At 34.9% G+C, this 13,016-nt stretch overlaps 1 protein-coding gene across 7 annotated transcripts in view; it reads right to left on the bottom strand.

Annotated features, from left to right (window-relative positions):
* The window catches only part of Ssbp2 (single stranded DNA binding protein 2), a 393,489-nt gene that overhangs the window by 71,581 nt on the left and 308,892 nt on the right, over positions 1-13,016 (bottom strand). For all 7 annotated transcript variants that reach the window (XM_008853302.3, XM_008853304.2, XM_008853303.3 and 4 more), the window contains one exon: positions 7,239-7,328. In XM_008853302.3, the coding sequence (XP_008851524.1) occupies positions 7,239-7,328 (90 nt within the window). The remainder of the gene's footprint in view (positions 1-7,238; positions 7,329-13,016) is intronic.

The raw sequence follows: 13,016 nt of genomic DNA, 5'->3' as shown, positions 1-13,016 counted from the left end.
TATATATATATATGAAAACCAGGTGTCACTGATGATAAAATGGCTGATTCAGGAAGGCTGAATCAGAACATGAGAGCAGATGAAATAGAAAGAGGCATCTTCAAAACCTGGTACTTATTTCCAGAAATCAAGTAAATAAATATTTACCTCCAAGACACATTTAACCTGAAGCTTGTAAAATTTTTTCTTTTTTTTCTTTTCAGTTTTAATGGTTAGATTGAATAATCATTTTTCTCATGCTTGATTCTTTTTTGTTCAAAGTATCGAGAACACTGGATTACTTTGAGTTTTGTTTTTGTCTTGCTGATTTATGAGTGTCATTTATATTGAGCCTCCTCTAGTTAATAACAGCACTGTGGAGACAAAGGAAACTTTCCTGCATTTTTTCTTCTTTTTGTGTTATCACTATGTCAAAGCATTAGGTCAGCTTGCTACAGTGCGGTTTGGCTAAAAATAGAACCTTTGGAAAACAGATCCTAACATGGCGATATTTGCACACCACCACTAGATGGCAAAGAAGCTTTACCATCACTGACCTAGAATTGCACAAACTTGAGTTTTCTAGTACAGCAGAGTTCTGATCAATTTAGATGATAAAATATGGATGAGCACATTGTCCTGAAACGAGATCACTTGGCATACTTATCTTCAACACATATTTCCAATCATAATCACACTAAAATTTTACATTTACAACTAAACATCAATATATTGTTACTTTTTTAAAAAAGAGTTTTGGTTAAGGAAGCTAAAGATTTAGTGACTACAATAAATGCATCAAAATAAAAATCAAAGTAAAATAAAATACATGACAAAAACGAGCAAGTCTGGAGACTGGAGTACATTCAAATTAAATATTTATAAGTGTTTCCCACATTAGTCATAGATTCAACTATTATCTATATTAACACTTATTAAAAGATCATATTATGCTTTATATACAAGATATGAATGCGTTTAGGTATTAGAGCAATGACAACCTGCAGCTCCCTTTTTGGAAGTTTGTCATGATAAAGAACAGGAAAAGGAAAAAATAAGACATTTTACCCCTCCTCAGAAATAAGAAATGGCCTTGATTTAATATTCTATAAATTACAAGTCATAGGAAATGCATTCCTATTATTATTCAGAATTAATATATCTAGTTTTTAAAATACAAAAGAATGATTACTTTTCCTTTATTTTATATAGTATGCTACTTACAAAATTATTTTGATCATTACACATAAATGGAAATAATCTAAGTGGGCTAAGGAAACACTGCTGCCTATTTCTACAAGGCTGAAGTCATCAATGGCCTTTGACTGGTGCTTTGTTTTATTTTTTTATTGGTCTTTTTGAGCCAGGGTCTCCTTGTTGCCCCTGCTGTCCTGGAACTCACTATATTGACCAGGCTGACCAACATTATCATCTCAGACAGACTCGTCTCCCTCTGCCTCCTGAGTCCTGGGATTAAAGTCCAACCCTTTGCCTATTTTTAACACACACACACACACACACACACACACACACACACACACACACACACACACACACCCAGGTTGATACTATTTAGAATTCAAATTTCTTAGTATATCATGAAACTTTTTAATAAGGCCATATAGATTAGAGATTAATTACTGTATTTTATTATGCTAAAGTCAAATTCACAGTTGTTGGCCACCCTGATGTCTTCTGTCTGATCCCAATCAGTCAGACTTCCTGATTTAAAAAGCTACTTTGCAGTCATCAACTGGTTAGTTCCATGACAGGTATTACTATGAGGACTCATGTGATTACTTACACAAATCACTTCTCTGATAAAAGACTCCAAGTAAATAAGTGTCTTACTTTAAATGGTGTTATTTTACTAAACTGGTACCTCCTTTTGCATGTTTAACTAGTCCCACTAGTCTCCTATTCAACAACATAAGTTCTCATTTAAATAAAAAACATCAGAGTTTAAATAGTGTTATAGCATGAGTTTGAAATGATTCCCATGGACTGTGTTTGAATACCTTTTGCCCAGTTGTTTGGAGAAGTTATGAAATCTTTAGGTGGTGGGCCTGACTGGCAGAGATGGGTTGCTGGGAGTTAGAGAGTTCTATAAAGCCCAGTACTACTTCCAGTTCTCTATTTCTGATTCACTAAGCTGTAAACAAGCTGCATAGCAAGCTCCCTCCACCATGGACTGATCCACTCTAGCACCCATGCCTTCCAGCTGTGCTGGGCTGGTCCCTCTGAAACTGCAGGCCAAAATAAACCTCTCCTTCCTTAACCTGCTTCTGCCACGTACTTTGTCAAAATGACAAGAAAAACAGCTAAGAAAGTGGGAACAAGGTCACAGTAAGTAAGATACCAACCTAAAGTTTGTTTTCCAGGATGGACATATTAAATGACTGGAGTATTAATCATAGTTACTAATTTTAGGGTTAAAGTTAGTTATCAAGTCACAAGTTTAGAATTTGTGATGATGCCACTTGGTAATGAACTTGTCTCTATAATGGAAAGAAGGAGGTTTGTTCTTCAGTGTAAATGGGAAAAAAAGAAGTACATTTGTCTGCTTAAGAGAACTATTTTCAATATGCTTTTTTTTTTTTTACAGTATGATCACAAAGTGAGTACAACTTAGAGCTACACATAGTTGGGCCTGGTGCATTATTTATTATTTTTTATTCATTTAATTCTAATACTTTAATATCTTTATGGTTGCATTTCCTCACTGGGAATATAAAGTATTCTCATATTCTACCTAAAGGTAAAAGGCAAGAGGAGGAACTACCTGTCAGAATTTACTAGCTATAAGCAAGCTGCCTGAGAGATTGGAACTGTTTAATGCTCCTTAGTACTAGGGATTCTCTGATAGCTGAGTCTCTGGCTCTTTAGAGAGTGATAGTCTCTCCCTTGGACTCAGTCACTCAAGGAGCTATAGCCTGCTCATCTCTAGTCACTTTCAGTCTCCTTCGCCTTGTACTAACCTTGTGCATTGGTTGTGCTTGATCTTGGGCACTATAATCTATAAACACCGAAATGATTCCCTTTCATAAGTTCTCTACACAGGCTCATTCTCACAGGACAGTATCTCTGTGGAGCTGGATTAGAGACTTCTGTTTTATTCTAAATTATAATTTTATTCTGTGACATCTACTCAAGAAAGGTAATTAGAATTCATTAACAACATGCATTATGGCTAGGATTATGCTGAAGTATAGTTCAAACATTGCAGAAAACAAATACTGATATTTAGGAAATACTTGAGCTGTCTGACCACACCACTATATTACTAAAAGTTAACATATTTTTTGAGACAGAGCCTCCCTGTGGCCCCAGCTTGCCTGAAACTTGCTATGTAGACCAGGCTGACATCCACCTTACACAGATCTGTCTGCCTCTGCTTCCCCTATGTTAAGATTAAAAGTGTGTGCCACCACACCTGGCTAGTTAAGATGGTTTTAAAAGTTTGAATGAGTTTTTCAATATTTTAGAGAGACATTTCTAGTTATTGGACATTTAAATGTTGACAAAGGGGGAAAAGTCCTGGAGGTAAGTTGAAATGGTCTCCTTGGATAAATGGAAATGACTCATCCATCAAACTCAAATTATCTAAAGCTTTTCCATCTCCTAGTTTTCTTTGCATTGATAAAGACGTTAGCATTATCGAGAGATCCAAATTAGGAGCTACAGTATCATCCTTGAATCTTGCAACATTTTCTCTTCAACACTTAATTTGGGCAATCAACTAAGGCTTAGCAAAGATGATTAGGAGCTGTTTCCTCACCTCTAATTCCAATGCTTCTAATCTTGTCAGACTCTTCTTGAACTACTGTCCTAACTTATTTATACCCCTGCATGTAGTCTCTGTAATGAGTCTCATTTGTTTATCTTTTAAATGTTAGTGTGTTTTTGGCAGGTTGGTGGTACATCCTCTTACCTTATCATTCTGTCCTTTCTTCCTGAATAATTAATCTGCCCCTGTGGATTCAAGTACCCTTAAATATGAGGATGACTCTGATATCTATACCTGTCTAGACTTCCACTCTAGGTTTCAACCTGTAGGTCCAATCAGATTAACCCATAGGTCTAATGGGAAGGGCCATCAGAATTTCAATTATCCCATTTTCAAGACTATTTCCCATACTAGTCTCTACTCAGAAAACATCCTTATCTGCTTAGATTGAAAACAGAAACCATTATGTGATCCTTGACTTTTCTGATTCCCCCACCCCCATCTCAAATCTGCTACTGTCTCTAGATCTACTGCCACTATCCAAATTAGGCCATCATTAAGCTTTGTCTGGATTGCTGTACCAGTCTTATAGATAGCCTCTCTATTCTAAACAATCTCTTACTTCCAGACTTATTCTTCTCAAATTCAGTTCTGGCAAATGCTAGTAAAAGTGTTTTTTTTTTTCCCAATAAAGATGCAAATATGAACACCACTCTTTCCAACTTAAAGTTCTTCAATAGTTATGAGTGTCTTTAAGATCAAGTTCAAAATTCTTTACTAACCTTTGAGGTCCATCTCAAGCTTCAGCAACTGTGCTCTTTTTAACTAGTTAAATTCTTGCTTTCCTGAAACACTTAGTTTCTCTTCCTTTCTCTCTAGGTTTCTGTCACTTATTTCCCCTTTCCTAACTGTTCTTCCTCTTTCTGCCTGCTTCCTTTGCCTAACTCCTATTTAATATTAAGATACCAGTTTGGATTTCATTTGCTATTTTGACAATACTGTTCTGAATACATCTTTCCCAAGACTGAGTCTGGTGCTCTGACTTACTACACGAGCACCTTCTGGCCATTCAACATGCCCATTTTGCAAATTTCCATACTTGAATCACCTCTTTTCTCATTCTCCACACTCTGGGCTTTTTGATGTCAGGAATTTTATAAACACTTGTACCAGAGATGTCTAACAAATCCAGATCAATTGCATGCTAAATAAAGACTCAGCTTTAATGCAGCATTCAGGCTCTTTTCAACAGACTTGAGTACCGCTCCAATTCTGTGTGCAGAAACTCCTGCCTCTGGCCCCCCAACCCTCTGTGTGGACCCTGAACACTTCAGTACAGCTTATTTTGTTGTTGTGATATGTTGGCTTATGATCCCACTTTCTGGAATGTCATTCCTCTGCTTGTTTTGCTGAGCAATTTTTTCTAAACCACTCTTACCTCAAATCAGGTAGGCTTAATAGCTGTCTCAGCTGTTCTAGGACTTTCCACATTACTCTGCTATTTTTTTTTAACTTTAAAAAAATTTATTTATTTTTATTTTACGTGTATGAGTGTTATGCTTGCATGTATGTAGGTGTGCCTGTGTTGTGCAATGCCCACAGTGGACAGAAGAGAGTGTCAGATTCCCTGGAACTAGAGTTACAGATGGTTGTTAGTCACCATGTGGGTACTGGAATTTGAACCCAGGTGTTTTGCAGGAACAGCCAGTGCTCTTAACCACCGGGCCATCTCTCCAGACCCTAGTCTGTTATTTTTAATGTTTCTTTAGTTAAAACAATGGGCTAGCTCCAAGAAGGCATACGCTACATATGCTAATTTTCAGGTACCTACTGCAGTGTCTGGCATCCAATGATACTCAATATGAATCATATTTTAATAATTAAAAAGAAGTTAAACCATTTTAACTAGGAAGGGCCAAATGTGAAAAAAATATGGATTTCTCCATCATGGATGGCCTAATGCTGGAGTAAAAGAATTTGGCTTCCTCCCCAACCAACCTTCTCTTTTAACAGTGTCACTTAGAGTGCTTCTAACCCTCAAATAGATAAAACTCTTCTGATTTACTTCCTAACCCCAAACCCATCTTTGGCAGGAGAACTAAGAGTGTAAAGCAAAAATGAAATGAGCTGGAAATATTTCATGAATAACAATCAACTTTGAAAGGTAATTTCAATGGCATAAGTCCCGACTGTCTTGATTTAAATCCTGGCCCTGTCAGTTTCTGGTTTTGTACAAATCAGTTATCTATCAATGTTGGTTTTTCCATCTGCACAGTGAGAATCACAGTAATCCATATCTCACATACTGAGTTGCTGTAGGAATTAGGAGTTTATGTAACCAATTCATATTAAAATACAGCACAGCATATAGAAAACAATTATTGTGTTCACTATTGTTATCATTATCTTAAGCGGTGATTGTTTAATTAATAATTAAGACTTCTCCTCTCTACCTAGAGTATTAAAAAGCACCCCCGAAAAGAATGTGAGCTCTAATAATGACTGTTAAATATTTAGTACTACTATAGTAATAATAAAGAACAGCAAACAAGCATGTCCTTGAAGTTTAGAATTTGTTCTGGGTTCTAATTAAGACCTTTTAATTCAATGGATCTATTTGTAAAATTGCTTATAATTTTATTTCTCTGTTTTCACATTTTAAGTACCCCAATGAGGATATGAATTACTAATAAATGATTACAAGGGCTTTGAAATACAAAAGCTAAAGTAACAATTTAGTTAATAGGTACCTACTGTAATGTGTTAACAATATAGTATAGTATATATTGATTCCTAAATGTCTTCCAGCTCTAAGTCTTAACTCCTAAATTCTTACCTTTCTCAAATAGTGCTATAAAATTATGTTTAGGAAACCTTCAGAATCTGTATTGGTTTGGTTTAGAAGTTTACCAGATTTAAGATGTAGATAAATAAATTTAAAAAGTGATGTATTATAATTCTAAAATCATTATTGTCATTGCTAAAATAGTCACTGAAAATTTAAAATACTAACTATATAAATGAAAATCTGATCTACAAATGTTTTATAATTAGTAAAAATTCCAGCTGAAAAGCCACAAAGATGATTTGCAAAAATATTTTGGTGTAGCCTATAATTTTTATTGTGAATAGACTGACTTGGCTACATTCTGAAAGTACAGTCAAATCTCAGTTATCTTTAGTCTACAGAAATATGGACAGCTTGGACATTAAAAATGCACCTCTTCACAGAATGCTGCTTTAGTATCTTTTCCCATAAAGTATTAACCACAGTAAACTTATCGGACTAATTTGCATTCAGTTTCTTTCCCATTTTATCAATGAAATGGCTTAATTAATACTAATTAGAACAAATAATGAAGCATAGTAACAGATAGCCATTTGAGCAATCAAGAGTTGGCTGTACAACATCATATTTACTTTCAGAATCAAAGTAGAAGAATTCAAATAGCCTCATCCTACTTCATCATCTTTAAATAAAACCAAGCAGGAGTTCCTATGCCTTAACATTCCTAGTCAAATCTCTGAGTACCTGAAAGAACCCTGGTGGCACAGGACCTACTGGCATGCCATCTCCTGGGGGAATGTTTCCTAGCACTGGACTGGGAGCTGCTGCAGCACTCTGCAAAGAATAAAGGAGAAACAAACCTACATCATTACAGAGAAGGTACAAAACCAAAGACTAGTGTCACAGATTATAGGAAGGGCTGCTTCTGTATTTCTGGGAACAATAGCTGGCGATTTTTTCCCATTCTACAAGTATAACAGTGTAATAAAGGATTGTTAGTGGGTTTTAACATCTCTCTATAAACTTTATGAAGTTAAGAACTTTAACAAAATAACATGGTTGAACATATATTAAATGCTGATAGTAGTGTTACAGAATGATAATTTAAATAAATGCTCTATTTAAGGTACAGGCATTAGAAATGGCAAACGTTACTAATGAATATGTAAATACATAGGTGAAAGTTTGAATCTAGTGATTACAGGAATTCAGATGAATTATATTTAGATTATACCTAAATATGTTATGAAAAAGTATAATCAATTTTCTGTCTATAGATAGACATACATTATTCACTTTTAATGTTATTACTACTACCCAAAATGTAAAATTTAAGTTGATGAGAACAAAACTATAAGTGGGAGACTGAAGAAGAAAAAGAAATTAGATTTGAAGAGATTAGCCTCATACAAATTATGAAAAATATCATATTAAAAATTCAAAGTTAACCAGGTATGTTGGTGCACACCTTTAATCCCAGTACTCAGGAGGCAGAGACAGGCTGACCTCTGTGAGTTCAAGGCCACTCTGGTCAACCTGGCCTGGGGAGTTCCAGGCCAGTTAGGGCTATATAATGAGACCCTGGCTCAAAAAAAAATTCAAAATTTACTTCAAGTCATTTATAAATTATTTCATGGAATCCTACCATTTCATGAAATAGAAATGTGAAAAAAATGGTTTAGATTCTTTGTAACCAAGGTTATAGATTTAATTATTATATGTGGATATAAAACTGTTTTATATTTATGGATTTTCTTTTCTACTCTGATTAAATATATTACCAATACTAAAAACAATCAGGAAGGGACCAGATGGTGATGTAAACTAGTACCGCCTTTATGGAAAAACCGATGCAAGGTCCTTAGAAAATCTGAACTAGAACTACTGTACCAGATAGTAATCTCACTACTGAGTATACATCCAAAAGAAAAGGAGTTAGTATATTGAAGGGGTATCTGTTGTATTTGAAGCACTAGTCATAACAGCTAAAATATAGAATTAACCTAAATGTTTACCAATAGATGAATAAGGAAAAGTGGTCTATATACACAATTAAATCTTATTCAGCCATAAAAAGTGACAGTATGGATGAACCTGGAATACATTATGCTAAGTTCAAATAAACCAGGAGACAAACACCACATGGTTAGACACATATGTACAGTCTAAAAATGTCGATCTCATGAAATTGAAAATAAAGTGGTTGCAAAGGTTTAGGAGAGTAAGTAGAGAGGTTATTCAATTAAGTACAATGTCACAGTTAGATTGGAAGAATAAGTTCTGGTGTTGTACTGAACAGTAGGGTGACTGTAGCTAGCAACAATGTATTTTATACTTATAAGTAGTAAGAAGAGAAAAATTTTGATGATTTTGCCATGAAGGTACCATGGAGACTGAGGGCAAACCAATATGAATTCAACAACTCTGCCACGAAAAAAATCAAATAAAGTCCTGAATTTTATGTATCTGCCATAGTGTCTTGAGTTTTACATATCAGTGTATTCATTTAAGCATTAATAGCCTATAGAAGATTATATCTCAGTATTTCCAGTATATATTTCCTGGTATATAAATTGGTAAGAACTCTAAACATGTTTATTCTACAGTACTTGCAGCTGTTAGTAATTAACGCCAATGACTTTCACAGTTCCCAAGGAAGTCTAGATTGAAATGTGATTATGTGAAACACTGCTTACCTACAAATGCCAAAGATTTAAACTTCAGATAAAGTATATGACTATAAAAGAAGAAACAGCATTTCTTAGATATTGGCATAACATTAACCTATTATTCTAAGAAAAGCATACAGCTTCATTTAGTGTACATTAATTAAATGCTGATCATTTACCAGTTATTGCTCTATTTTGCTTTACACAGTAGCACTGATGATATGTTGGAAAATTGAAAGCAAACTTTTTTCAGTTTAATTAAACATATAAAATTGTATAAATTTGTATGAAATTACACAGTGTTAGGGTAAGAGATGAATGGCCTTCAATAACACTTGCAGTTTAAATATGTATGATTACAGCCAAATCTAAGAAGCAAGAACTTGAAGATAAGACCATATTGCTGAAGACAGGACATACTTCTGACACAACTTGGAGCAACAGAGCTGGACTTGACCTCGAAGTCACCTCCCTGAAGGCTAGTTCTTAGTTTTGTAGAATGCTATGCAAGCTAGTAAGGAAGAACATCAATCAATGGTCCAACAACTCCAGATTTAAGTCCATATAATCACAGCAATGACCAGCACAGAAAACTATATTGGAGCAGTGTGGCACTTTTATCTTGGGGGTAATCAACAGCTCCTAATTGGACTTAAAGCCCATGCAATTGGAGGAAACTCGTGTGTGGCACTGTAAACATAGCCAAATATACAATGGCTGGAGAGGTCATAGATTTTAGAGAAAACCCCAAGGAAGTCTCATCCCTAGACAAATGTAATTTCTTACTATATGCTAAATATAGATCCTTATATTTACAGACAAGGATGCCAGTCACCACTCATCAAAGAAGCTTCTTTTGCAACAGTTGAAGAATATTACAGGGTTCCACAACTGGTCATATACAGAGATTAAGTGTTGTGAAATGCTCAACCCTAAGTGACACAGCTACAATGGAACCTCCATACCCAAGGCTCACGGAACATTGTGGAACAAGGAGTAGAGAGAATATTAATGCATCTCTCAACTCTCATCAACCAAGCTCCCTCATGCAACAGAGAACAATGAACACAAAAGGCCACAAATGGCCGAAACACAGAGGATAAAAGTCTGCACAGTATGATTCCTTGCACAGGTCTCCTATATTAAACGTCACCCACCCAGGACTCAGGGACAGTTGTAGAAGAGGGGGTGGAAAGATTCTAAGAACAAGGAGAGGAGGTGCATGACCATATGGAAATAGAGTCTTAAAAGTTCCTGGGACCTTGCTCATATGAACTTACAGCAATGATGACAACATGCACAAGATCCATACAAACTCAAGCAGACAAAACCCCAGTATACAACTGTGAAATGGGCAACAGGCCCCAATCTTAGCTGAAGAACTATTGGGCAGCTGATTACTGCTGGGTGAGAAAGAGTTGATCTTCTTTAAGAGAGTGACTTTAGATAGCCTGACTAGACCTCGGTGGATAAACTTGAACTGAGGGATGTCTGGGGACACTAACTTGACTCAATAGGCCTTAACATAAATGACAAGATTTATGAATAAGACTGCAGTTCACATCCCTTTATCCCTTAATTCTAGTTGCCAAAAAAGTGTGTTTAAATGTATTTTCCTATCTAAAGGAGAAAAGACCACCAGGCTCATTTGCTTTAACACGTAAAGAGGCAGTAACAGAACAGGTACAATTCACAGTAAGGTATTTGTTGGATAGCTTTTTTTTTAGACTAAATAAAGGTATGTTAGTTTTTATTTCCAATATCTTCATTATACGCATATCTTGTGTTAAATTATTGAATCTTTATTTTGTGACTTTAAAGTTATTTTATAAATTCAAAAAAATTCTGTTCTTTGTTTTCTCTCCAAAGTCAACTATGTTAATATAGTAGCTAACACAACAGAAAAAGAAAATCTTTGTCTTCATAAGTCTTATTCCTAGCAAGAGGAGAAAGACAATATATAACAAACAACGAAATGCACTATTTGTGATCTAAGGAAAACCAAAAGAGCAGAGAGTAGAGCATTCATAGGAAAGAGGATAATGGTTCTAACTCTGAATAGAATAAGTAAGGAATGAACACAGCAAACAAACTCGTGGAGCAGGTTACAGTGACTACTGACTGATTTAAATGTACACTTTACTCTTTTTGTTGTTTTCCTAATTTGAGTGTTGTTTGCTTGATTTGGATTTGTTTCTTTTAAATTCTGAGTTTCATGCAGCTATGGCTCGTCTAGAACTCACTACAAAGCTGAGACTAGTAGTTGAACTACTGACTTTCTTGCCTCTACCTCCCAAGTGCTGGGATTACAGGTGTATGCTTCCATGCCCAGCTTTGGATGCTGCTGAAGGTTCCTCCTTACATTTCAAGGTGTGCCAAATTCTTACTGTTTTCATTTATCTTCTTATAGTAGTACATATTTCTGTGAATATTCTTTACTTTTTATCATTCATGCTTTGAACACATTAATAAGGCCATCTTGAAAATCAGGAGTTTGGTAACTAAATGAGTTACAATAAGTTAGTTGATGTGATAGTAATTTACTTTTAATGACATAAAAGGAACAGAATATTGGTAATTATCTTGAGTACAAAGTACTAGTTTAAATCTGTGACCTAAACTTTATTTTTTGGACCACAATTTGTGCCACTGTGTATCCACTTTTACTAAGATTTATTAACAAGTCAATTTTTCCTTTCATTATATTATTATTAATATTAGAGCACCACTCGGTAAACTAACAAATGGAGTTTTGATAAACACCATAGAAGTATACTAACTGCCGCTCTAAGTAATATCAAATAATATTACTCAAACTACCTACCTTGCTATTTTACATCCAGTATGTAATCAAATAATATATGAATTGAAACTATAAGGAATCAACCTCTTTGAATTAGAGCTTTTAGAAGGAAAAAGTTTTAAGTTTCTTAGGCTTAATTTATGGAATTTATTAGACTTTTTTCAAGTTTGTTTCTAACATATGAGACAAATTTTATCCACAATCTAAGAATGAACAGAAAGTTATTGTTGGGCCTAATTCATAAAGCACGTATGATTCTGCTGTGCATTAACTAAATTACAACAAAAGAGGAAATAGCTTATATTAAAATACTACAAAGGATTAGCTTCATTGGAATTATACGAATTCCCATTAGAGTACCATGTAAAATCCTTTATTATGTAATACAGTCATGGCTATTTAGGGTTGATTTTTATTACAGCTCCCTATTTTAAAAGAAAAGCATATAATATGGCTTTAAGATGTTTCTTCTAACTAAACTGAATATATGACTTCCATGCAGATGTAAATATGCTGTTACTTTGTTGTCTTTTCTACTATATTAATTTGTATACCTTCAATATGTATTTTTCAGATACATATGGGTCCAATAAACATTTTCTTAAGTAATTCGTTTTGCTATTTGAATATGGTAGAGAAAAAAAGGTGCATATGCCTCTAAGTTGAAGTTTAAAAGGAATAGACATAAACTTAAAAAGATAAACTTTATCATAAAACATAATTTGCCCTTATCAAGATTCCACATATTCGGCAACAACTAGTTTGGTTTACTAAGAATGCTAGAGAACTAGTTGCCTAATTACACAGGGAGGAATCAAGATATAAAATCTGTATGTTAGGGAGAGGGGCTGGAGTGATGCTCAGCAGTTGGCACTGGCTGGTCTTGGAAAAGACCTTCCCAGCATTCATATGGCTGCTAAGAAACATCCCAAATTCCAGCTCCAGAGGATCCAATGCCCTCATCTGGCTTTGGCAGGCACTGCATGTATGTGCTGCACTTACATGCAGTGCACCATATACACCTAAAATGAAAATAAATTTTAGCCCGGC

This window comes from Nannospalax galili, unplaced genomic scaffold, assembly GCF_000622305.1.
Source record: "Nannospalax galili isolate Female #2095 unplaced genomic scaffold, S.galili_v1.0 scaffold45, whole genome shotgun sequence".
In the NCBI taxonomy this organism is placed as follows: domain Eukaryota; kingdom Metazoa; phylum Chordata; class Mammalia; order Rodentia; family Spalacidae; genus Nannospalax; species Nannospalax galili.
The sequence above is the reverse complement of the archived record's forward strand: the minus strand, read 5'-3'. Positions and strand labels throughout refer to the sequence as shown.